The following is a 27,265-nucleotide window of genomic DNA, read 5'->3' as shown; positions in this document are numbered from 1 at the left end:
CGAGTCAGGAAATTTCCTGACTCCGCAAACCCGACCCAGGATAAACATTCTCTGAAGTTTGTATTTTTGTTCTATGGGGGGAGGCAGTCAGCCTGCCACCCCCGGAAACAATGCGGGGGCAGCCATAGTGGCCGGCTGAACTGGATATAATAAAAAAGAATAAAAAATGAAATTGCACTCTGGCCTTGACCCCTCCCCAAATACACTCCATGCCAGCTAATGCCCCCACCCCCTATGGCCTCCGCAAACCTGTCTTGCCAGCATATGCTCCTCAACCCAACCCTCCTGGCCCCTCATACCCGCCATGCTAACAGTGTCAACCCATGACCTCCCCCCACTCTCCCCACAGCCCTTTATAGCCCCGATGCCAACGAGTGCCAAGTCATGCCAACCCATGCCACCACACCAACATCATTTGCCTATACACCTCCCTGCTAACTCATCCAGTGTCCCTCACCTCCCCACCCCAGACAGATCTCAGGAGTCATGGAGAGATGGAAGAAAGCAAAGTTCTAACTATCTATTCCATTGCAGACTTAACTATATTTTCTTAAACATTCACATTGCTAAAAGCACATTTAAATTCCTTCAACTGCCCACTTACTAATTTCTTATGAAAACAAACATTTCCTACAAGTACTTTAATCCTTAGAAAAACAAACATATCCTTTGAGTACTTAATCCCTTATGAAAACTAACATTGTGTTTACAGCGTCAGTTCAGACAGTTAATCGTTTTAACAGACCTGCTGCAGCGATAACGATAATCAAGCAGCACGAATCCTAAAATGGATTCTGTCAACAACCATGTATTGAATTGCAACATCGATATTTTCTAACTGCAAGCCACAGCTGGCTGTTTTCTTTCAAAATGTTTCAGATTGAAATGACTTGACAGTTTGACAGTTCCACACAGCATATTATTTTATGCGCATTAATGTCGACTGTTGCCAATCCCAAAGGTGTGACTGTCTCCAATAAAGTACCCTAACCTCCCCAAAAGGGTACCTGATCTCTCCGAAGGACTCCGGGAGCTTTAGACCTTTTTTCTCAGAAGTGTAATGTCCACGGGTTGTTTTTCAGGAACCAAATTGCTCTGAGATGAGTCAGCTCTTGTTTCTGAACTGAGAGTGTGTGAAATACTAGGTGTTCTGGTGATCGTGGTGAGGATGTAGGATATTAAGATAGGCACAAAGAACAACACAGCACAGGAACAGGCCCTTCAGCCCACCACGCCTGTGCCAATATGCAGTTTCTATCCTTCTGTTCACCTCTCGTTCATGTGTCTACCAAGATACACCTTGAACGTTGCTAACATGCCTGCTACCACCACCTCACTGGCAGCGCATTCCAGGCACCCACCACCCTCTGTGTGAAAGACTTTGCCCGCAGGTCTCCCCTAAACTTGCCACTTCTCACCTTAAACCTGTGCCCACTTGTAGTTGAGCCTTTTGAGGAAGAAAAGCCTTTGGTTATCCATCCTAAGCTTTAGGCATTTTGGATTTTTTTTTATATACGCAACTGACACTCAATTGTTTGAGTCAATTTATTCTCATTTTTTTGTCTCCCCTCTTCCAAATACCATTATTCATATCAGTGGATTTATAATGACAGTATGATCCGATAGAAATTATTAACTCACCACAGGAGAGACCAGACTGGCAGCATTTCAGCCACACATACTACTCCTAATAAAAAAGACCATGCACACACTCATATAATACATGGTACATGTATATCAAATGCATAACTTTACTTAATAAATATCTACAACCATTCATTAACCATGCTCACAAAGCAAACGCGGCGTTTCACCTTTCCATTTTACCGACAACAATTTTGGTTTCTTTAGTGGCTTTCACAGAGCAGAATGGCCCAAGTCGCTTAACAACAAGAAATTTTGACACTGGGCCACTGAAGGCGATGTTAGGACAGGTGACCAAAAGCTTGCTCAAAGAGGTAGTTTTTAAGGAGTGTCTTAAGGGAGGAAAGAAGTAAAGACTTCCCTTTTTATAGGACTTTTCAGGAACATTGGATACGTCAAAATGCTTTGCAGTCACTGAAGTGCAGCAAATGTACGTTCAGCAAATGCCCACAAACAGCAATGTAATAGTGACCAGATTATCTTGTGATTAAGGGTGCGTTCCAGGGTAGTCTATGACCAGAAGCTCACTGTCTTTCCCTTTGCTTTGCTCTGAAGGTGAATGGGGACGAATGTCCAGAAGCTGCTGAATCCGCCACACACACTGTTTTGAAGCGTTCCTTAAGTCACGTTCCGGTGTCTGGAAACAAGCAAACGTTAGGACCTCAGGTTTTGAAGAGTGGCTTCTGTGTGAAACAAGGCTTTGTGGTGAGTGCTTTTGCAAGGGTAAATGTCATAGTTTGCTTCAATCCTATCATAATGTGGAACCACTTTGGACTTGTGGTAGCTTGTGCATTTGACTACCATTGACCCCAAACTCAATAGTTTGGTAGGGGGGGGGGGGCCCAGTGTGCCCTGGTGTTTTGAGCATTGGAGTCATGCATTATGGGGCATGTTGGCCCATCTACGCACTGCCTGATAGGTGTTGTCCTCAGCACTGCTGCCACTTTGAACCAGCATCCAAGGCTTCACTGAAGTTATGCCCAATACCCATAATTCAGCTTGAGTTTCTCAGCAATGTTCAATGCATGAATGGGCAAGCTGACTCACGTTTCCAGTTCAATGTCATGTGTTCTCAGTCATGCTTTGTTTCTAATATTCTTATGCACCACGCCATCAGTCAACTCATGGACTCTTAATTAATGTTGCAGAGAAAAAACTGGAAGAGGAGATACTTCACGCTGGATGAAAACTTTTTCAGTTACTTCAAGTGTGAATTGGTAAGTCGAAATTGGGTGATGTTTATAATACAGAACCGTTTCTACTGCTGCCGAAGTGCACCTTTAGGTTTTTCTTCAGTTTCAGTCATGACTGCTTTCTCGAGTTGTAATCAGATGTGCCATCGAAGAGAATGCAACACAGGTACCATGTGAAATATTGATATGAGTACATCAAGCTCTCAAACTGCACTGTATTGTGTTATCACAGAGATCTGTGCACATCAACTGACCTTGTGAACAATCATGGAGGCCCACCTTTTATTTTTCTCTGCTCTTCATCCCGTGAATTGCAAATGTCATGGCAACACAATAAGCCATGTTAGGCATTGCTCTTAGTCCCGCGATTCGCAAAGTGCTCTAAGCTTCCAACTCGGAGATTTAGCCAAAGGATTGGAGTCAGTTGCATTGCTCCTTCTGTCAATGAACCTGGCGACACTCAGTGAATGGCCACTTGGGAGAGATACAGGAGGGCTGGCGGCACCCAAGAAACACTCCAGTGGAACCTGCTACCTTTTCCAGAAGGAAAGAGTTAGCTCGCGTGATCTCACTGAACGGGCAAACAGGCGAGGTAGCTAAGTGACCTCCTTGTGTTCTAGGGTGGCACAGTGGTTAGCACTGCTGCCTCACAGCGCCAGGGAACCCGGGTTCGATTCCGGGCTTGGGTCACTGTCTGTGTGGAGTTTGCACATTCTCCCTGTGTCTGCGTGGGTTTCCTCCCACAGTCTGAAAGACGTGCTGGTTTAGGTGCATTGGCCATGCTAAATCCCCCCTTAGTGTACCCGAACAGGCGCCGGAGTGTGGCGACTAGGGGATTTTCACAGTAACTTCACTGCAGTGTTAATGTAAGCCTTACTTATGACATTAATAAATAAACTTTAACTTTAGTGAAAATGGAAGAGACAAACACACACTGAATGGAACTGGTAAGATTGAGAGTAGCAGGAAAGAACCGTCCTTGAGGGTTACTGTGAGACGGCCAAATACAAAACCAAATGGTTGATGCTTGGCTGGTCTCCTACACCTCAACTTATTCAACTTCCTGGAAAGCCACCTCAGCTTCCCTCCAACATCATTGCCGCCTGTACCATTCTATATCATCAGCACCCGCTGAAGTAAAAATCTGGAACAAATAAATATCAACATAGAGGGACACAATGAATCATTTTAATTCTTTGCAACTCTTTCTGCCAGTGTTAAAGGACAACCCCTCTGGAAATCACCCCTCTGTAAAGCACTTGTGACTTCAGTAAAGGTTTTATGAGTAACGTGCACAGGTAGTCATATTTCAGGAGTTGTACTTTTCATGACAGCATCATGCCATGAGAAAGAGGAAGAGTCTTATCCACCTGATGAAACTAGTTCCTGAAAGCATTCTTTTAGGTTTCACAATCCGCCTGACTCAAACTGAAATATAAATAGTTTTACAGTGTGTATTCAAAGTAGAACCCGTGGCTTGGGTTCGTCAAGGACTTCCATTAATTAAGGATTTTTTAAATGAATTCTAGATAAGACGTTAGTCATTTTGATTTTGTCTTTTCATTCTTTAGTCCCTCCTGATATTGCGAATGAGGAGGGTCCCATGGGTGCAAAGCAGTCCCCCCCGATACCTCGTTCGAATGCCCTTTGTGAGCTGAGAGAGTGAATGTCCAAACCACGAGACATTAAAACTGAGTCCAGTTGCCCTCCGTCCAACACCAAGCCTGGTGACTTTCCGGCAGGGTGACTGGACAGCAGGTAGAAGCAGGGACACTGGTTGTATCTCCATTCTGCTGGAGGTGCTGAGGTTCTGTGACATCCGCGGAATCCAAGTCTTTGGCTATCCTGACTCTTTTTTAAAAATTCATTCAAGGACATTCATTGCCCATCCCCGATGACTCTGGACAAGGGCAGTGAGCTTGCTGGTTATCTCACAGGACAGTTAAGAGGCAAACTCATTACTGTGGGTCTGGTATAAGCCGGGCCAGGTAAATATGACAGATTGCCTTCGCTAAAGGACATGAGTTCACCAATAGAATTCTGCGATGATCTGACTGTTACATGGTCAAATTACTGATACTAGCTTTTTATTTCACATTTACGAAGTGAACAGAATTTGAATTTCCCAATGATCGTGCTGGGATTTGAACTCATGAGCAATATACAGTGGGGCAGGTGGAGGGGCATGGACTCCTCACCATTCCTCATCCCACCCCCTAAATTGAATATTGACCAACACACCAAGGAGAAGCCCGTGCTGGAACACACTGCAGGTGGGCTAAGGTGGTTGAGATTGGGACTTTCCCTCCCTCAATGGGAGATGACTGACCCCCTACAACCACAGCAATCTTCCTTCCTGTTGGGTATGACTCACCTGAAGAAGGAGCTTAAGGCTCCGAAAGCCTGTGACTTTTGCTACCAAATAAACCTGTTGGACTTTAACCTGTTAAACTTCTTACCGGGTATGACTCCAACCAGCAGAACATTTCCCCCTGATGCCCATTGACTTCAGCTTTCCTTGGGCTCCCTGATACCACCCTGGGCCAAATGCTGCCTTGATGCCAATGACAGTCACTCTTATCTCACCTCGAGTTCACTTCCTTTTTCCATGTTTGAACAAAGACTGTCATGAGGTCTGGAGCTGAGAAGCCCTGGCAGAATCCAAACAAATCTAAGCAGACTTTTGCTGCGTAGGTCCCTTTGATAGCATTCCTTCCATAGCTTCACTGACAATGGAGAGTAGACTGCTGGGCAGTCATTGACTGGAGTTAGATTTGTCATGTTTCCTGTGGCAGGACATACCTGGGCAATTTTCCAAATTGCTGGATAGATGCCAGTGTTGTAGCTGTACTGGAACAGCTGGGCTGTTCTGGGGCACGCGTTCAGTACTATTGCCAGAATATTGCCTTTTTATATATCATGTGGAATTGGCTGAAGACTGGCAACTGTGATGTTGGAGATATCAGGAGGAGGCCAAGATGAATAATTTACCCAGTACTACCGGCTGAAGCTGGTTTCAAATGCTTTGTCTTTTACACGGGTGCGCTGGGCTGCCCTCATTGAGGATGGGGATATTTGTGGAGCCTCCTCCTTCAGTGAGTTGTTTAATTGTCCATCACCATTCACAACTGGATGTGACAGGACGCCAGAGCTCAGATCCGATCTTTTGGTTGTGGAATTGCTTAGACCATAAGACCGCAAGATATAGGAGCAGAATTAGGCCACTCGGCCCATCGAGTCTGCTCCGCTATTCAATCATTGCTGATATTTTTCTCATCCCCATTCTCTTGCCTTCTCCCCATAACCCTTAATCCCCTTATTAATCAAGAACCTATCTATCCCTGTCTTAAAGACACTCAATGACCTGGCCTCCACAGCCCTCTGAATGAGTTCCACAGATTCACCATCCTCCGGCTGAAGAAATTCCTCGTCATCTCGGTTCTAAAGGGTCGTCCCTTTACTCTGAGGCTGCGCCCTCAGCTCCGAGTCTCTCTGACTAATGGAAACATCTCCTCCACTTCCATTCTATCCAGGCCTTTCAGTATTCATAGAAACCCTACAGTGCAGAAGGAGGCCATTCGGCCCATCGAGTCTGCACCGACCACAATCCCACCTAGGCCCTACCCACACATATTTTACCCGCTAATCCCTCTAACTACGCATCTCAGGGACAATTTGTAACCTGGCCAATCAACCTAACCCGCACATCTTTGGACTGTAAGGTTCAACTGGATCCCCACCTCATCCTTCTAAATTCCATCGAGTATAGGCCCAGTGTCCTCAATCACTCCTCATATGACAAACCCTTCATTCTTGTGAACCTCCTGTGGGCCCCTCCCAAGGCTAGCACATCCTTCCTGCTCTGTCCATCGTGTGGTTCATCCGCTATTTTGCATGCAAGTAGTCCTGTGTGTAGCTTCACAAGGTTGACACCTTTTACATATATCTGGTGCTGCTCCTGGCATGTCCTCTTGCACTCTTTATTGAAGCAGGGTTGATCCCCTGGTTTGATGGTTATGGTAGAGTGGGGGATGTGTCATGCTATTTCGGGGGTCAGCTTGGGGGCAGGGCAAGAGGGTGGTGGGCTCAATACCTGACCTATTTTACGTGCCAGCATCCCCCACCCCATAATCAGAAAATATGCCCAGCTGGAACATGTAAAAACCAACCTGTTTTTGGATTATTAGTCCAACCCTTTGGATTTACGAGCCTAACTACCATGTTACCTTTTCCCTAAAAATGCCATGCATTTACTGTAAACAAAAAGGATTTGTTTTTTATTCATTCATGGGACATGGGCGTCGCTGGCTGGCCTGCATTTATTGCCCATCCCTAGTTTCCCTTGGAAGGCAGTTGAGAGTCAACCACATTGCTGTGGCTCTGGAGTCACATGTAGGCCAGACCAGGTAAGGACGGCAGACTTTCTTCCCAAAAGGAAAGTAGTGAACCAGATGGGTTTTTCCGACGATCGACAATGGTTTCATGGTCATCAGTAGATTCTTAATTCGAGATATTTTTTATTGAATTCAAATTCCACCATCTGCCATGGTGGTATTCGAACCCGGGTCCCCAGAACATTAGCTGAGTTTCTGGATGAATAGTCTAGCAATAATACCATTCGGCAATCACCTTTACCTAGGTATCTATTTCAAAAATGACCTGTCGTTGTTACATTCAAACCATCGCTCAAACCAGTCTCCCATCCATTGACTCTGTCTATACTTCCCGCTGCCTTGGAAAAACAGCCAGTGTAATCAAGGACCCCACGCACCCCGGACATACTCTCTTCCACCTTCTTCCATCGGGAAAAAGATACAAATATCTGAGGACATGTTCCAACCGACTCAAGAACAGCTTCTTCCCTGTTGCCATCAAACTTTTGAATGGACCTACCTCGCATTAAGTTGATCTTTCTCTACACCCTAGCAATGACTGTAACTCTACATTCTGCACCCCCTCCTTTCTGTCCCTATGTACGGTTTCCTTTGTATAGCGCACAAGGAACAATACTTTTCACTGTATACTCATACATGCGGCAATAATAAATCAAATCAAAAATATTCAGAACTGATTGTGCGATTTAAATAATGCCTTTTCAGGAAAAAGAACCAATTCGAGCAGTGCCGCTGAAGGATATACAGAAAGCCCAACACTGCAGGTAAATTAAGTTACTTGTTGGAAAATCTCTATAAATTAATTTTATCCAGACAATGGCGTTATTCCAGGACTCAATATTTCTGGCTTTGTTGTGACTGAAATAAAATGCGCCATCTCACCTTTTCATCTTAACTTATTTTGTCTTTTTGTTTCCCCTCAGTCAAGCACTGATGAGAGATAATCTGTTTGAAATAGTCACAACGTCTCGAACTTTCTACATTCAGGTAAATCTTTCAAAAAAATATTACTCTACCTGGGCACCTGAGTGCACTTGACTCTGACTGAGACCGACGGAAAATACAATGGTCGGAATTTTACCGGCGCTCCAGCCCCGATTCCGGCGAGGCTTGGAGAATGGCAGTGTCCGTTGGCCTCGGGCGGGATTGTCCGAACCTGGGGCGGATGTGCCGGTAAAATTCTGTCCAATGTATTTAAAACAAGAAAAACCACACGGGCGCGAACTCACAGAGTATTGAGCGATCAAACTGAAGGTGATCAGTGCTTTCTGGAGCGAAGTTTGGAGTCAGCTTCTTTGATAATTTCTAACACCTACCTGTGAGGTGAAAGATTCCGTGCTCTGACTGACGGCACCAAAAAAAGTCTCAGCCACATCCCGCTGCGATCTGTGATCAGAGAATCGTGAAAGGTCACAGCACAGAAGGAAGTCACTTGACGCATCCATTGTGCTCGTGCTGTGAACAGCCTTTGAATCTTTTTCGTTAACAATCGCCGGAATTCGACCGCCCCACTCGGAGCGGGCGAGGGGCGGACAACTGGGAATCGAACCCTTGGTGCTGTGTGACAGCAGTGCTAACCACTGTGCCACCGTATGGCAATCTAAAAGTGAACCATTATCTCCAAAACACCCCCTGGAGCATGGGGAGCACTGGATAATCTCAAGTTAGTTCCTGGAGGCCCACGAAACCAAAGTCCCATACAGACTCCAACACCATCTACGGAACTGAATGTGACTCTGACACAGTGAAATCCAGTGGTCCAAAAGTATAATACACATCACCAAAGTCAGAAGACCCTTGATGTCCTGTCCCACCCAGGGACCACTGTCAAATTACCCCCAAACACTGTTGTGTTCCTGTGTGCACAACGTGCAGACTATCCTGTGCATTCCTTTCAAAGTGCCGTCTTCCAGAATTCAGTGGGCTCCTAAAATAAATCCATAAACATATTCCCAAAGCCTTCAGCAAAATCTATTCCATAAAACAAATTGACTTCTCCAACTTGAAAGTTAATGGTTACCATTGGGGCCTGTCCTCGTTCCTCATCTCTTTCACTACATGGCCCCATTTCAAGATAAATTGTGCGGTTGTTAAATAATATGCATTGAATTGCGACTTAACTCATTGCTTGATAATATAGAATACAGCAAAATAATGGAAGTGAAAGTGGCAATGCAGGTGGATAAGGTCGTCAAGAAAGCATACGCATATACTTACCTTCATCGGCCAGGGCATTGAGTTTAAAAATTGGCAAGTCATGTTGCAGCTTCATAGAACCTTAGTTAGGCCGCACTTGGGATATAGTGTTCAATTCTGGTCGCCACACTACCAGAAGGATGTGGAGGCTTTGGAGAGGGTACGGAAAAGTTTTACCAGGATGTTGCCTGGTGTAGAGGGCATTAGCTATGAGGAGAGGTTGGAGAAACTTGGTTTGTTCTCACTGGAACGACGGAGGTTGAGGGGCGACCTGATAAAAGTCTACAAGATTATGAGAGGCATGGACAGAGTGGATAATCAGAAGCTTTTTCCCAGGGTGGAAGAGTCAATTACTAGGGGGCACAGGTTTAAGATGCAAGGGACAAGGTTTAAAGGAGATGTACGAGGCAAGTCTTTTACACAGAGAGTGGTGGGTGCCTGGAACTCGCTGCCGGGGGAGGTAGTGGAAGCAGATGCAACAGTGACTTTAAAGGGAAGTCTGGACAAATACATGAGTAGGATGGGAATAGAGGGATATGGTCCCCGGAAGGGTAGGGGGTTTTAATTAAGTCGGGCAGCATGGTCGGTGCAGGCTTGGAGGGCCGAAGGGCCTGTTCCTGTGCTGTAATTTTCTTTGTTCTTTCTTTGTTCTGTCTCTCGCCTCCCTTTCCAGAAGTACGTATTCTTCAACTCTGCTTCTGAGGCTTTCACTCCTAAGTGTTTCACCCTTGAGGTGAGGAAGGTGCGCCTGATTTTCCCTCTCATGCTCAATGGTACTGAGCACAGAAATGTCAGGATGACCCAGTGTGGCTGTGAGAGAAATTAGCAATAACGTTAGCATCTTCGATGTCCACAGCCGATCCCCAAATGCCAAGCAATTACAGCCAAGGAGGTTAGATGTTGTGATATAAGCAAACTCAGCGGCCAATTTTTGCAAAGTTCCACTTAGAGAAAATGAACAAATGGTTGTTATACCTCTCCTTGCTCTTAGTTAAGGGGTGATTGTTGACTGGGGCACTGAGAAAGCTCCCTTGCTCTTTAAGTGCTATACTGTGCTCCATACAAGCACAGAAACAGACCAGACTATCTAACTGGGACATGCTGGTGGTTGGGCTGCACAGAAGCCTCCAACTGTCCTTTTTCATTCAACCCCATCAGTATAACCTTTTATTCCTTTCTCCTTCAAACTTCCTTGTTGAAGTTGTACAAGACATTGGTACGGCCACACTTGGAATACTGTGTGCAATTCTGGTCACCCTATTATAGAAAGGATATTATTAAACTAGAAAGAGTGCAGAACAGATTTACTAGGATGCTACTGGGACTTGATGGATTGAGTTATAAGGAGAGGCTGGATAGACTGGGACTTTTTTCTCTGGAGCGTAGGAGGCTGAGGGGTGATCTTATAGAGGTCTATAAAATAATGAGGGGCATAGACAAGGTAGATAGTCAATATCGTTTCCCAAAGGTAGGGGAGTCTAAAACTAGAGGGCATAGGTTTAAGGTGAGAGGGGAGAGATACAAAAGTGTCCAGAGGGGCAATTTTTTCACGGAGGGTGGTGAGTGGCTGGAACAAGCTGCCAGAGATAGTAGTAGAGGCGGGTACAATTTTATCTTTTAAAAAGCATTTAGATAGTTACATGGGTACGATGGGTATAGAGGGATATGGGCCAAATGTGGGCAATTGGGATTAGCTTAGGGGTTTAAAAAAAAGGGCAGCATGGACAAGTTGGGCCGAAGGGCCTGTTTCCATGCTGTAAACCTCTATGACTCTATGCGTATCTAGCTTTCCCTTTAGATGCATCCATGCTATTGACCTCAACTGTTCACTGTGGTAGCCAGTTCCACACTCTTACCACTCTCTTGTGAGCTGTTCCCAGCACACTCTCTAATTCTATCTTTTAATCTCATTCTATATTTTTAAAACTCTGCTCTAACTCTGATAACAATGCTCTGCCCTGCTGCCATCACAGTTATGAATGGACCTATCCTATATTAAGTTGATCTTTCTCTACACCCGAGCTATGACTGCAACATTATATTCCGCACCCTCTCCTTTCTTTCTCTATGAACGGTATGCTCTCTGTACAGTGCGCAAGAAACAATACTTTTCACTGTATGTTAATACATGTGACAATAAATCAAATCAAATATTAAGTTGATCTTTCTCTAACTGTGACACTACATTCCGCACCCTCTCCTTTCCTTCTCTATGAACGGTATGCTTTGTCTGTATAGCGAGCAAGAAACAATACTTTTCACTGTATACTAATACATGTGACAATAATAAATCAAATATTAAGTTTATCTTTCTCTACACCCTAGCTATGATTATAACACTACATTCTGCACCCTCTCCTTTCCTTCTCTATGAATGGTATGCTCTGTCTGTATAGCGCACAAGAAACAATACTTTTCACTGTATACTAATACATATGACAATAATAAATGGATTCAGATCTCTGGGTGAATATCTTTCTCCTGGGTTTCCCTCTTGGATTTATGAGTGACTCTGTTATATTGGTTGCCCTGCAAATGGAAGCATCCTCTTTATTCTCGAGCCTGTTCTAATCTTAAAGGCTTCTATCAAGTCAGCCCTCAAGAGCTCTGGCCTGTTTTCTGAACAACACAGTGGGATTGCTTGCATCCACCTGAAGAGGCATCCAGTCCAAGATCTAAATTCTCGCATCTCCAATAGAACCGCACTGACTCGAAGCTGCACTGTCATGTTTGTGTTCCAGGAGCGTGAAGCCCCAACTGAAAATATCTTTGGCAGCGAGAGAGAGGTCACTTCCCCACTCTGCTTGATAATGAGAATCTGCTGCTTTGTAGCCATGACACTGGTCAACAGAAGACCTTCTTCACAAAGCGCAACAGCATCATGTGGTGGTAGAGTAGCAAAACTGCAAGGAATCCTGCCACAAATCTGTCCTCGTGCTGTACATCCTTCTGCTGCCACTGGGTTGCACTGTTGCATAATGGAATGAGGAAGCTGGACTTTATAAAGGGGGGTTTCCACATGCATATTAATGCTGAAGATTTTCTTTTGCAAATTACAAGTTGATCTTCCTTGACAGAAAATGATCTCTCTCAATCAACGGTGGCACAGTGGTTAGCACTGCTCCTCTCAGCCATGATGTGGAGATGCCGGCGTTGGACTGGGGTAAGCACAGTAAGAAGTCTCACAACACCAGGTTAAAGTCCAACAGGTTTATTTGGTCGCACAAGCTTTCGGAGCGCTGCTCCTTCTTCAGGTGAGTGAGGAGTTATTTATACCCTGTTTGTGAACACAACTCCTCACTCACCTGAAGGAAGGAGCGACACTCCGAAAGCTCGTGCTACCAAATAAACCTGTTGGACTTTAACCTGGTGTTGTGAAACTTCTTACTGTGCCTCATAGCGCCAGGGACTCGGGTCCAATTCCTGGCTCGGGTCACTGTCTGTGCGGAGTTAGCACGTTCTCCCTGTGTCTGCGTAGGTTTCTTCCGGGTGGCTCCGGTTTCCCCCCACATTCCAAAAGGCGTGCTGGTTAGGGTGCAATGGCCGTGCTAAATTCCCGAACAGCCGCCAGAATGTGGCGACTAGGGGGTTTTCACAGTAACTTCATTGCAAAGTTTATTTATTAGTCACAAGTTGGCTTACATTAACACTGCAGTGAAGTGTTAACATAAGCCTACTTCTGACATCAATAGATTAACTTAAAACTCATTTTTCTCTTAATGATATCATAAAATAAATCCAAATGCCTGAAGCAAAATGACTGTCAATAAAAATCCTCCAAAGTAGATGATGACCATAGTTACTGAAATTTGGGGCAATCCTGTTAACCATAGAACCCATGTTTTACCCCACTAAGTGCCCCTGATTGTCTTCTGCATGTCCCAGAGTATTTCATCATGGAAGAATGAATCACTTTGGTCTCTCTTGCTCTTCCTTTTTCCATTTTTCTTCAAAGAACAAAGAAAATTACAGCACAGGAACAGGCCCTTTGGCCCTCCAAGTCTGCACCGACCATGCTGCCCGACTTAACTAAAACCCCCTACCCTTCCGAGGACCGTATCCCTCTATTCCCATCCTATTCATATATTTGTCAAAACGCCCTTAAAACTCACTATCGTATCCGCTTCCACTGCCTCCCCCGGCAGCGAGTTCCAGGCACCCACCACCCTCTGTGTAAAAAGACTTGCCTCGTACATCTCCTTTAAACCTTGCCCCTCGCACTTTAAACCTACGCCCTCTTGGAATTGACGCTTCCGGCCTGGGAAAAAGCTTCTGACTATCCACTCTGTCCATGCCCCTCATAATCTTGGAGACTTCTATCAGGTCTCCCCTCAACCTCCGTCGTTCCAGTGAGAACAAACCAAGTTTCTCCAACCTCTCCTCATAGCTAATGCCCTCCATGCCAGGCAACATCCTGGTAAATCTTTTCTGGACCCTCTCCAAAGCCTCCACATCCTTCTGGTAGTGTGTTCAATTGTGGTCTCTATTTTTTTAGGTGACAACTGGAGGATGTCCTGGTGGGGACTGGAGCCACCAATGGCTGGGTGCTGCTTCTGGTGGGGGTTGCAGGGAATGAATGGTTTTTGGTGGTCCATCCCTATTCCCGGTCATTTGACGAAACTAGGTACAAACAGCCGTGAAACAGCGCCGGGGACCCGGGTTCCATTCCGGCCTCGGGTCACTGTCTGCACGTTCTCCCCGAGTCCGCGTGGGTTTCCTCCGGGTGCTCCGGTTTCCTCCCACAGTCCAAAGATGTGCGGGTTAGGTGGATTGGCCATGCTAAATCGCCCCTTAGTGTCAGAGGGATTAGCAGGGTGGATGTGTGGGGTTGCGGGAGTGGGGCCTGGGTGGGATTGTGGTCGGTGCAGACTTGATGGGCCGAATGGCCTCCTTCTGCACTGCGGGGATACTATGATTCTATGAAATAAAACAGCCAGACAGTAAGGAAGCAAAACCTGGGAAGCAAGATCTCTTGCATTGAACAGTCTTCCGGGTTCAATTCTGGGCCTTAATCTACATCCTAGCCAATTATTAGAAGTCCAACATTTATCCAAAGTCAGCAGCCTTCCTGCCAGTAAAGGGAATGCCCAAATTGATGACTTCATTCTATATCTCCGTCACCAGCCTGTCTCCAACTGCACCACAAATGCAAAGTAGCTTGCAGTTGGAGGTAGAGGCTGCCCAGATCTCAGCTGAAACGTTTGTGCTTTATCTTCAGCATGTCAGTTGTAAAAACACCAGCCCACGGGGAGCAGTTACTGTTCGCACATTATTTTTTAAATGGGTCCAGCTGTTGTCAAAACCACTGGTCCTTGCAACACGGGAAGCAATGGCCAGGTTGGTCGAATCTCTCCAGGAAGCAGTTCTGTGCTAGAACTGCACCATTGTACCTGTGCTTTACGTTAAAAACCTCAATGACCTTTTTTTTCACCGAAACCACGCTTTGGACAGGGCTGTTGAATTGCAATTCAGAAAAAAGGGCAGTTCTACTGACCGGAATAGTGTGGGTGGCTCTACCCCAAATTAATGTTCCTGAGGGAGACCACATTCAGCAGCAGTCACTCTATTTAAAGCTTGATTTCCAAAGATTAGCAGTGCTATTTCCTGGCAGGCACAGAATACCACATAGCCAGAAACATAGAAACCCTACAGTGCAGAAAGAGGCCATTTGGCCCATCGAGTCTGCACCGACCACAATCCCACCCAGGCCCTACCCCCATATCCCTACATATTTACCCGCTAACCTACACATCTCAGGGCACTAAGGGGCAATTTAGCATGGCCAATCAACTTAACCTGCACATCTTTGGACTGTGGGAGGAAACCGGAGCACCCGGAGGAAACCCACGCAGACACGAGGAGAATATGCAAACTCCACACAGACAGTGACCAAGCCAGGAATCAAACCCAGGTCCCTGGAGCTGTGAAGCAGCAGTGCTAACCACTGTGCTACCGTGCCGCCCAGAAATCTCGAGACTTCAATTAACTCTTTCTATGTCTTTCAATTTCCAGTGGTAACATTAATGTGTCCAACTGTTTTGTGATTGAACCAAAATACACAAATGCCAAAAGTGCAGAAGCACAAAACCAATATTTAATGGTGGCACAGTGGGTTAGCACTGCCGCCTCACAGCGCCAGGGACCCAGGTTCAATCCTGTCCTCAGGTGACTGTCTGTGTGGAGTTTGCACGTTCTCCCCCGTGTCTGCGTGGGTTTCCTCCGGGTGCTCCGGTTTCCTCCCACACTCCAAAGATGTGTGGGTCAGGTTGATTGGCCATGTCAAATTGTCCCTTAGTGTCAGGGGGATTAGCAGGGTAATATGTGGGGTTACGGGGATAGGGCCTGGCTGGGATTTCTGTCAGCGCAGACTTGATGGACCAAATGGCCTCCTCCTGTACCGTAGGGATTCTATGATTCTTTACAAATCCCTTGAGCAGTCATGGCACTGCAAGTACCACCTGGTGAGTACAGGAAATATTGTGATCTGTAACCTGATCTCTCGAATGAATAAATTAGTTTAACACCTAAATGATATGTCGAAGAGAAGTTCCACAACATGCATACTTTCTAAAAAGGACGACTTGCATTTATAAAGTGCCTGTCACGTCAGCATTTTAAAAAAAAATTTACTCCATTCTTAAAGTTCGGAATCCAATGCTCAGAGTGGATCGGGCAAACCCAAATTCATTCTCTGCTCACTCCAAAAGCCAAACTTCAAATCCAATTGGATCCAATTCAAGGTCCACACAAGAGAGACAAACAAGGTCCAAGCTGATGAGATCAGGCATCACGCCCATCACTGTCGATCACCCCCCTCACATCATCACAAATCAAGCATCTTGGGCTTGATTTGATGCTTGATCTTAGCCAAAAGGCTGAGAAGCCAGAGCGTTTACGAGCCAATGAAGTGCTTCTGAAGTGTCGTCACCATCGGAAAGAGCAGCCACAAGGAAGCAGTGTGATCATCTGCTTTAACAATGTTGTTTCAGAGCTAAAGATTGGTCAGGACAACTGGAAGTTTGATGAGGCTGTGAAGTAATGCTTGAGAACAGATGAGACCATGCAAGATATAAGAACACATTAAATTCACAGAGCAAAAAGCTATTGGTGCACAATTTTTTTTTTGAAAGTGAGAATAAGCAATGGGCAGAGTTTTGTGATTTTTTTTTTCTATGTGTTGTATTTGGTGGGAAAGGTAGAGGGGCAACCTATCAGCTGCCTTGTCGGGTTTTCCCACCATCTTTTCAAACACTTAGGAAAAGGTTAAGGAATGGGAAAAAAAATACAAAGTTCCTTTGGAATTCCCCCAGGAACCCCCACAGATCTCCCCAACGGAAGGCCGCCCCCCCCCCCCCTGCCCCCACCCTGACAATGCCCTTTGGCAGTCTGGAGCACTGCCCTCTGGCACTGCCAAGGCATGACCTTCTCCTCCTCCTGTGGGCTGTACATACCCATGCGCCCCAGGTGGGTTCTCTTTGCCAGGTCCCCATTTGTCAGGACCAGGTTAAGCCTGCTGGGAATTTGCTACGTGGGCGGGGATCGTACAGCGGCGAACCCCTCTAATGACATGTAAATGAATGCAAATAGCATTCCCGACCTTTCATGGCGGGAACTCCATCACGTCACCTGCGGGAGACGGGGACGATGTTAATGGAAATTCCCGCTGGCGTAAGTGCTATTTGGGGCTCCCGTTGTATTCTCCGACCCCTCCGGCTTGCTGGAAATCCACTACCCCCCCCCCCCCCCACCCCACCCAAGAGTGTCAGACCATTCACTGCTCTTAATTTTAAATTGTATTCTCTTGTTAAACCTGAAATCATATTACCTAAAATGACCCTTGTGCTGTTTTATTTTAAAAAAATTAATTCAAACTTCTCGATGATTCAGTTTTTCCTGCTTCAAAATAACACGGGGATTGTATCATGTGTTAAAACTCACAACACGGAACAGACCCACCAAATGGCCACTCCTGTTCCTATAAATCCACTCGAATTGAATGTGACTGCACATGATAGAGAAGTTTAAGACAAAGATAGCTCCTAAGAAGAAGGAACTTGCATTGATGTGTTGCCTTTCATGATCTCAGGACAACATCAAGCGCTTTATCAGCCAATATTGGTCAGGATGACTTGGAAATACCTTGGAAATGCAGGTAGCAAACCTTAGTCACTGCGCAAAGTTTTATTTATTATTTATTTATTACTGTCACAAGGAGGCTTACATCAACATTGCAATTAGCGTTTTGATCCACGGGTCCAAAAGGATTGATCAATGAAGTCATCTGTGAGCTCTTGGAGTGCGCGATTGAAGTTGAAATAATTTGGTCTTTTGTTTTCTGTGAACAGGCAGATAGTCCTACCGAGATGGAAAGTTGGATGAAAGCCATCAATCAGGCAATCAAGGTGATGTAGTGTTCGAACAATAATGCAGTACGTCTCCCCCTGTATGTTAAATACTTGATTTGTCACAGTCCACTGCTTATGAAAAGTATCGTTTAAAACAGCATTTTGACCCAACAACACACACAGGCAAAGTTGAAAAGCCAATGGTTATGTGATGGTTGGTTGATACCTGCTGCGAGAATACTAATAAATAAACAGCACTCAAAACAGCACCTTCTGGGAAATTTAGCCATGTGCTTTTCTCGAATGTAGTGACGAAATTGTGGAAGGTTTTGTGTTTTAAGAAAAGCAATCCTACATGGTATTAACTGGCAGTATCTATATTTTTTCACATTATTTTTTTTCTCTTATCACTTATCCTCTGTTTCCTCCTTTCCTGGAGGCACCGACTGGTGACTGGGGAGGAGTCCAGTGATAATGCTGGCATGGTATTCATGTGTGAGTGTCAGAACGCTGTTTAACTGGGTGGGTGGGTGTATGTTGGGGAGAAGTGGTTACAGGGCAAGGAGATGGAGCTGGCCCCAATCGCCTGACACAGGCAGGGTTTTACTGAGTTGCACTCAGAAGAAAATACAAGAACATTTGTTCATTTGGCACTTTCAGAGCAGAAACATAGCCCAAGGTTACCTCGAATTGGCCTGAGGATAATGGACGATAAGTGAAAGGACTGGAGATTAGCAGAGGTGACTAAAGGCTTTTGTGAAGGTGTAAAGGAGGGTCACAGGAGGAGAGAGAGATAGGCAGAATCAAGCAAGAAAATTCCTGAGGTCTGAGCTTGTTGAAAGTGCCAATGATGGTGCAAAGGGGGGAGAGGGAAGCAGATGAAGTTCATAGAATCATAGAATCCTACAGTGCACAAGGAGGCCATTCGGCCCATCGAGCCTGCACCAACCACAATCCCACCCAAGCCCTATTCCTGTAACCCCACATATTTACCCTGCTAATCCCCCTGACACTGGGGTCAATTTAGCATGGCCAATCCACCTAACCTGCACATCTTTGGACTGTGGGAGGAAACCGGAGCACCCGGAGGAAACCCACACAGACACGGGGAGAATGCGCAAACTCCATACAGTCACCCAAGGCTGAAATTGAACCCGGTTCCCTGGCGCTGTGAGGCAGCAGTGCTAACCACTGTGCCACCGTGCCGCCCCGTCCATAAAGAAGGAAAGGAGAGGGTGGAGAATGTAGTGTTACAGACATAGCTAGGGTGTAGAGAAAGATTAGTTTGATATTTGATTTGATTTATTATTGTCACATGCATTAGTACACAGTGAAAAGTATTGTTTCCTGCGCACTATACAGACAAAGCATACCGTTCATAGAGTAGGAAAGGAGAGGGTGCAGAATGTAGTGTTACGGTCATAGCTAGGGTGTAGAGAAAGATCAACAGAATGCAAGGTAAGTCCATTCAAAAGTCTGATGGCAGCAGGGAAGAAGCTATTCTTGAGTCGGTTGGTACTTGATCTCAGACTTTTATATCTTTTTCCCGACGGAAGAAGGTGGAAGAGAGAATGTCCGGGGTGCGTGGGGTCCTTGATTATGCTGGCTGCTTTTCCCGAGGCAGCGGGAAGTGTAGACAGAGTCAATGGATGAAGTTTGAGTCAGAGGAAGAAAGAGTTTGGAGTTGATAGCTAGAGAAGATGAGAGATAGGGAAGGGTGAGGATGTGGGAGGATTTGAAGACAAAGATGAGAATCTGAAATTTGAGGCATTATCTTGCTGAATTTGAGCTCCCAAATGTCAGATACAGAAGCTGCCATTTGTGTTTCAGGTACAGCTTCATTGTATTCATCAACAGGGTTACCCTAACTAGACCCTGCCACACTGGCAGTGGAGAATCAATGATTAGGCTTGCCGATGAGGTTCAGCCGGGGCATCACCTGTTGAAAAAGCCACCTTGGCCTGGGGGGCTAAGCTGAAGGGATAGATCAAGCCCGGGATGGGGTGCAATGCCTCATCTTGCCAGTTTGTCCCTCTCATGAATTGGATTCAATTTGACTTTGGTCATTTGGATGGAATAAAATTTCTTTCTTTGAAAAGTTGCCAGTGCTGCCACATGACTAGGAATACCGTGAGAACCAAAGAAAGCCATTTGCCATTTTCGATTCTTACTTGTACCATCTCATAAACATTTGGGTTCGGTTGTCAGTTGATTTTGACAAGGACTGGATGGAGTCTTACATTTTACGTCAAGTTGAATGAGAAAAGGTACTTATTGACTTGTCAGTTACCCACTGACTGAAGTGCCCAGAGAATGAGTCAGAATGCAGATGGTTGTTCATTACTTCAAGCTGGGGCCTAAGCAGCTCAGTGGAATATGATTAACTCTCTCCTGCCTCAAAAGGTAATCGCACAGCTATTGCATCAAACATCTGATGCAAGCTTGCAACTGGGGTCATTTTGGCAGGGCAGTTTTGGGGTCTGCATGGCCTTTAAAGTATTGTGTCAGGCACATCCTTAGATGCAGGTTCTTGCAGTGAAACTTCATCACTTTCAACGTAGATATTTTAATACATATTTTAATATACCATGAAAGTATTGACAATTCTCTGTCCTGTCATTATTGCTGCTATACATGGCTATACAGAATGAAGGATTGCATGTTTTTTTCTGGTTCCTTTTGGTTCTTTACTTCTAATCAGAAAAGCCAATTCATATTAAGTTTAACCATAGTTCCCACATGAGGGGCAAACCAGATCCAAGCTCCAAGAGGATGAGGCATTTAACCCCCTCCCGGGCTTGATCTAACGCTTCATCTTTGCCAAAAAGCCCAGACGGCTTTGAAAAATTGCATCTGGTAAAGCCTTGGTTTAACCTCATTGGTTACCCTGATCCTTGAATGCAGGAGTTGTGACGTCTTGTTGAAGTTGTACAAGACATTAGTAAGGCCACACTTGGAATACCATGTACAGTTCTGGTCATCCTATTATAGAAAGGATATTATTAAACTAGAAAGAGGGCAGAAAAGATTTACTAGGATGCTACCGGGACTTGATGGTTTGAGTTATAAGGAGAGGCTGGATAGACTGGGACATTTTTTCCGAGAGCGCAAGAGGCTGAGGGGTGATCTTCTAGAGGTCTATACAATAATGAGGGGCATAGATCAGCTAGATAGTCAGCATCTTTTTCCAAAGGTAAGGGAGTCTAAAACTAGAGGGCATAGGTTTAAGGTGAGAGGGGAGAGATCCAAAAGGGTTCAGAGGGGCAATTTTTTCACACAGCGGGTGGCGAGTGTCTGGAACGAGCTGCCAGAGGCAGTAGTAGAGATGGGTACAATTTTGTCTTTTACAAAGCATTTAGACAGTTACATGGGTAACATGGGTATAGTGGGATATGGGCCAAACATGGGCAATTGGTTTAAAAAAAAGGACGGCATGGACAAGTTGGGCCGAAGGGCCTGTTTCCATGCCGTAAACCTCTAGGGCTCTATCCTTTGCTCCACCCTAGCCTGGGCAAACCACCATTGCAGGTGTCAGCACACCCCCAAGTGCAATGGGCTAGCCTCGTCCCCTGCCAGGTAGGGCCGGAGAGTGTGTGCATGCTGTGCTCTGCAAGGTATTATCCAGCTGCAAGGATTAGAGCGTTTTCTCCTGTCTGTTATTGTTGGAAGGATGGCAGGTCCACTGGGTATTTGGAAATGAAATTTTGCTTGTGTGATATTTCCTCTTCCTTATTTCTGTAATACTGTTCGCAGGGAGTTCCAGTTCAATCCGCCCTCAACAGCAGAACTTCATCGCAGCCGCTCGATCCCCTGACCGCGACCAACCCTCCCTCCTCGGCATCAGTGTGGCCCCAGTCCGCCTCCAAGCCGCAAGGAGACGAGAAACGACCTCTCTCCAAGTCTACTTCCGTGGTGTCATCATGGCAGCCGTGGACTCCTGTACCAGCTGCGGGCGAGCCACCTTTATCCCCGGTCGAGGAAATAGGCAGGCATGAGAGTGTCCTGAAAGCACCAGCTGAAGTGCCCCAGTCACAGCTGCCAACGAAGGAAGATGTGAACGGCCAAGGGAAGCGCCGCAGACACAGGTCACAGCCAGCACCCAGAAATGAGCAGAAGGTCCAATTCAACATAGATGATGATGGCATCCGAACAACAGATGTTTAATGACAGTAAACCTGCCTTTTTCTATTACTTGTTCTATCTAGGATTTAGCAACTCAAATAGATTTTGTTTTGAGTGAAAGTGCCTGCTTGTAAACAGCTTAGCTTACCATTGTCCTTGCCGCAACCTTCATTACTTTGCGAAGCCATGAAGTCAAGCTATGTTGGGACACACAAGCAAGAGCAGCAAGTGTGTGTTTTTGGCTGTTCGTTACATTTCCGTCAGTACTTTTCATTCCTGCTCCATCTGGCGAGATGGCCACACAGCCGGGTTCCGTCTGTTTGGCAACTGAAAACTCAAGACAAAAGAAGACCCAGCACTACCTACCACAGCCAATGGGTCTCCGTGATACACTGGTGATAAGGAATGAATTGGAATTTGAACAGTTTTTACATTCCTGAGGTGTAGCCAAGTCCTCTGTGCACATCTGTCACTGAAACACTTGAAAAATCAGAAACACAGATGTGTGCCGTGACCTTCCAACTGTTGTGGAAAATGGAATTCGGACTCTGCATTCCTTAATTATGTCATTGCAGTTCCCAAATCTTTATTGCTGCCTCCCTGGGAATGGATGTGGATCAATGTCTTGAAAAAGGAGTGAATCTGGAAAAGAGCTGTTGCAATGCTGGTCTTCGTCATGTTTGGTGTTTCAGTACGGATGTCTGGTGTTTCAGCAAGGGATTGGACGGACTTTATTTCATCTGAGCATTCCTGGGACTGTTTTGTGTTTGTTTCTCCAGAATAATTTTTAATTTACTGATTGGAGGGCCTCGTCCTCCCACTGTTCTGTATATCTTATTGTGGTTCAGGCATAGTCTGTCACTGACTTAGCAACTGAAATCAGCTCCAGAATGTCTCAACACGTTGTGTAACTCTGTTCAGTAAACTCAGGAGAGTCGAAAGTCACTGAAAGGTTACAGTGGCTTGTCATCAACTGGGAAACCCAAACTTGATTCTATTTTCAACTAGCCTCAACCCTTGGGGCAAGTTTCTTTGCATAGGAAAGATCAGGCGAGGAAAGGGAGAGTTGGAGAGAGAAATTTCTCCCCATTTCCCCCCAGTATCTGGTATTTCGCTGCGAATTTACTCTTTACAAGCTCCGGTGGTGAGGTGGTAGGTTCTGCCCCTCTTCTACATGGAGTCTGCAACCTGTATTTGACTGCATGTTTGCAGAGGCTTTCTGCTGGCTGTAGGCAGAGGGTGGGTGATGAACCATAAGGCTTTAGATCAAACATGTGAACACCTGCATTTTGTATCTGTAACATCTGCTCGTGAGCTTTTCAGCTGCAAACAGATCGCCTGGTTAAACTTTTCCGAGAAGGAGCAAAAGTGGGTGGGGAATGGTGGGGGAAGGCGGGGGGCGAGGGAGGGGGGGGAGCATTGTGTGGTTCTGCTTAGAAACAGGCAATCATGGACTGCCACTTCCCAACTCCGTGCAGATTTCAGAAACAGGCAGTCACGGACTGCCACTTCCCAACTCTGTACAGATTTCAGAAACAGGCAGTCATGGACTGCCCACTTCCCAATTCCGTGCAAACTTCGGCCAAAATTAAATGCCTCAACAGAGGAATATATCAGAAAATTCACCTTTAGGACTGGGGAACGGTTAGTGTGATGTCAGTTGATTTTGCCAGTGATGGGCGAGTTGGAGTATCTACAGCTCAGTTCATTTGCAGTTCGGGCCGGCAAACAAAACGTTTTAATTCCGGTTTGATGCTGTTGTGAAATGTATTGCTGATAAATGAGGAGACCCCAGAATCAACAAGCGCCATTCATACTGAAATTGCCCAGTATTTGGCATCCTGTTACGTTCTGGGTACAGCCACAGTACTAACCCATACGGTCTTTGCACATACACCAACTGAATGGTTATTTGCAGAACAATATGATCCCATTTTTCTCTTTAAATCTGAGAAGTGGGAAGGGAGCGGGGGTCACTTTGACTGGGAAAAAGTGTAAGAGTGGTGACGAATTGGCAGCCTGGATTACATCTTTCCCCATTGATACCCAGGCAATGAAAAGCAGGGGAACGGAAAAAGGAGCAAGCGACTCACTGATAGCCATTTAACACGACAGACCAAGTCAAAATTCACCCACCCGCCTTTGGAAAAAGACAAGGCAAACAGGATCCAGCATTACTGACTTATCCGAGGTTCATCACTCGAATGGAAGATAAAATTTATGTTTCTGTATTTTAACACCCACACAGAGGTGCGCCTACATGCTCAGCTGAGATCTGAGCGCGCTTTGCGTGTGCAGGGCTGATAGATTCGAATGTCGGGACTCGGAATGGCGCCTCAGGAATGTGGAGCAGGTTACAATGGGCAGTGTCCCTACCTGTCTATCATTCCCAAAATCTCAGGTACAGGAGAAGCAATAAAAGTGGATCATGCGACTGCTGGAATTTGTGCAGCGTGAGAGTGTGTGCTGACTGCTGACGCTGGCTTCCTTCATGTCTAGACCATTGCACATTTCTTGCTTGACCAGGTGTTGCTTGGGTGCCAATGATTCTGAGCCAGATTAGCCTCCTGCAGATAACATCATGTGGGCCGAAAGATTTCCCTCGTACTTGGGTCATGCCAAAAGAGTGGAAGTAGGAACTGCAGCAAAGTAGCTGGTTTGGGCCTCCCTGCTTTTCACAACAGACCAATTCAAGATACTAGTCAGGTGCATTTACAAATTCTGAGAATGAAACTGGAAGAAAATAGTCTCAAAAATAAAAATGTGTCCCTCAAACTCTCACTGCTGTATGACAATTCTTAATGCATGGGGCGGAATTTTCCCGAAAAATGATTGAGGGCCGAATTCCCCGACCTCACCCACAGCTGGGATTTTCCAGTCCCGCTGCAGTGAATGGAGATTTGGCTAAGCGCCACCTTCTCCATTCTCGCTGGCAGCGGTGACGGGGTGTGAATGGCCGGAGAATTCCAGCCTGTATGTCACTTCTGCACCCCCCCCCCCCTCCTCCTCACCGATTGCTCCCTGTGCCAGCCCCCATCCCCCACCTCCCCCTGCCGAATCAACACCCACCTCCCCCGTCTTCTTGGTCCATCTGCAGAGCTCCCCCCCCCCCCCGCTCCCCCGACTGATCATCCCGCATCTGCAGAGTTCCACTGCCCCCCCACCCCTGCAGAGCTGCCCCTGTCATTGCCCCACCCCCCCACTCAGGCTCCACCCTCTTGGCACTGCCCCTTGGTCAGCACTTCAGGGCATTGGTGCCATAAGTTATCTGCAACAGCCCAAGCCATGACCATGGAGCAACTTCCTGAGAATTCAACAGGCCCAACAAGTCAAGCAGGTGTCTCTGGAAGATGATGATATCGCACTCCTGAATCATTCTGTTCACAAACTGGAAATTAGCTGCTCGAGCCAAAGAAAAGGCTAATATATCAATTGGGCTGTAACTCATTCAAATTTACTGCTTCTGGCAGTCCATCTCCAGTGGAAGGGCTATGTGCAGCAAAGGCATGGACTCAAAAGGACAGCTCAACATGTCACCCAGAACCACCATTTTGCATTCACCTTCTTGCTCAAGAACAGCACTGCCTTTGTGCTTAATTGATAACTCTGGTGATCGAGGTACAGTGCTTAAGGCAGATGGACCTTAAGATGCAATGAATAAAGCTCATAAGTGTGGCATTTGTAAGAGAATATATACCCTATTTAAAATCACTAAATCTTTTAAATACCATCCGTCAAAATTTAGCAAAGATAACGATTCTGGAATCAAGCTACCAAGCTTGTGATCGATCACGCTTGCGTTGGTGGCAAAGCAACTGATTTTATCTTCGAAAATTTTCAATCAACATTTTGTCAAACAAAATAAAAATTACATTTGCAAAAAAGATAAGAGTGTCTTAATTAGGCCAAAAGTTAAAACATTTAATTAAATTCAATTTTAATTAAAGCAGAAGGGTGGCACAGTGGTTAGCACTGCTGCCTCACAGCCCCAGGGACCCGGGTTCAATTCCGGCCTCGGGTCGCTGTCTGTGTGGAATTTGCACGTTCTCCCCGTGTCTGCGAGGGTTTCCTCCCACACTCCAAAGATGAGGTGTTAGGTGGATTGGCCCATGCTAAATTGCTCCCGAGTGTCAGGGGGATTAGCAGGGTAAATATGTGGGGGGGTTACGGGGATAGGGTCTGGGTGGGATTGTTGTCGGCGCAGGATGGGCCGGATGGCCTCCTTCAGCACTATAGAGATTCTATGATTCTAGACCTGTGTCTAATGTTTGGGGTGTATTTTTCAGAAGATGTTGCTAGTTCTCAGAAGAACTAGAAGTACTATCATAGATCATAGAAACCCTACAGTGCAGAAAGAGGCCATTTGGCCCATCAAGTCTGCACCGACCACAATGCCACCCAGGCCCTACCCCCATATCCCTACACATTTACCCGCTAATCCCTCTAACCTACACATCTCAGGACGCTAAGGGGCAATTTTAGCACGGCCAATCAACCTAACCCGCACATCTTTGGACTACACCATGAATTTGAAGCAGGTAAATGGGGGAAGTGATAATCAATGACCATTGTTTCAAACAGCTCTTTACAGATGCATTGTTCTGGTGAAAGCTTTGGCAATCCTCCGGTTCTGTAGCTGGCTTTACTTGGTTGACACCGCCACAGCAATGGTTAATGGGACGCCATCCATTATTCAGATCTCTGCCTGAAGTAGTTCTCTCCTCCGATGGTATTCTGTGTATCACATCACAAACGTTTCCAAGTTGGGAGGAAACGTGTGACCGTAACCAGTTTGTATGTGCGCTTATTGGATATTTGTGCCCGGTCATCAAGCATTATGAAAGACGTTTGTGTTTTCTTTAAGTTATGGACTGTGCCCGATTCAAGGAAAAAAAACATGTGAAAGGATGTCATTGTGAAAGGATTCTTCCTGCTGTCAATTACCCAGGCAAATCCTTTTTCCTTGTAGTCTAATGGTAACCAACAATAATCACTTGCTCCTGTAATGATGGCCAATTTCATTCTGAATGAATGCAAAGTTTGGTAACCAGTTGTTGAATTTTTGTTGCATTAAACAGTTTCAAAATACTATTTTGTTTTGAAAGGACGTTCTGAATTACTTAATCTTCAAAACTTATGTTGCGGTTTTGGGCGACCTTCAATAAATTCTGGGGGGGAAGAAGTACTCATTTCCACATTTATATCTGAGTCGCGGTTCAAATGTTTATCGCTTGAGTTTGCTTTCCAGCCTGGGCAGAGGGAGGAGGAGGGGGCGGGGGGGGGGGGGGGGGGGGGCACTGAGTCTGGTTGCAATTCCCGGAGGATTATTCCAAAAGGATGTTGAGTCAAGAGGGTTGACTGTTCACTGTTT

General features: G+C 45.8%; 1 protein-coding gene across 2 annotated transcripts in view; it reads left to right on the top strand.

The window, feature by feature from the left end:
- The window catches only part of LOC144510112 (pleckstrin homology domain-containing family A member 2-like), a 130,153-nt gene extending 103,175 nt beyond the window's left edge, over window positions 1–26,978 (top strand). For both annotated transcript variants that reach the window (XM_078239390.1, XM_078239391.1), the window contains 6 exons: window positions 2,200–2,349; window positions 2,793–2,861; window positions 7,937–7,995; window positions 8,155–8,218; window positions 17,773–17,829; window positions 21,526–26,978. In XM_078239390.1, the coding sequence (XP_078095516.1) occupies window positions 2,200–2,349; window positions 2,793–2,861; window positions 7,937–7,995; window positions 8,155–8,218; window positions 17,773–17,829; window positions 21,526–21,936 (810 nt within the window). In that variant the 3' untranslated portion in view covers window positions 21,937–26,978. The remainder of the gene's footprint in view (window positions 1–2,199; window positions 2,350–2,792; window positions 2,862–7,936; window positions 7,996–8,154; window positions 8,219–17,772; window positions 17,830–21,525) is intronic.
- Window positions 26,979–27,265: the final 287 nt, after the last annotated feature.

This window comes from Mustelus asterias, chromosome 22 (assembly GCF_964213995.1).
Source record: "Mustelus asterias chromosome 22, sMusAst1.hap1.1, whole genome shotgun sequence".
Lineage (NCBI taxonomy): Eukaryota > Metazoa > Chordata > Chondrichthyes > Carcharhiniformes > Triakidae > Mustelus > Mustelus asterias.
The sequence above is the reverse complement of the archived record's forward strand: the minus strand, read 5'-3'. Positions and strand labels throughout refer to the sequence as shown.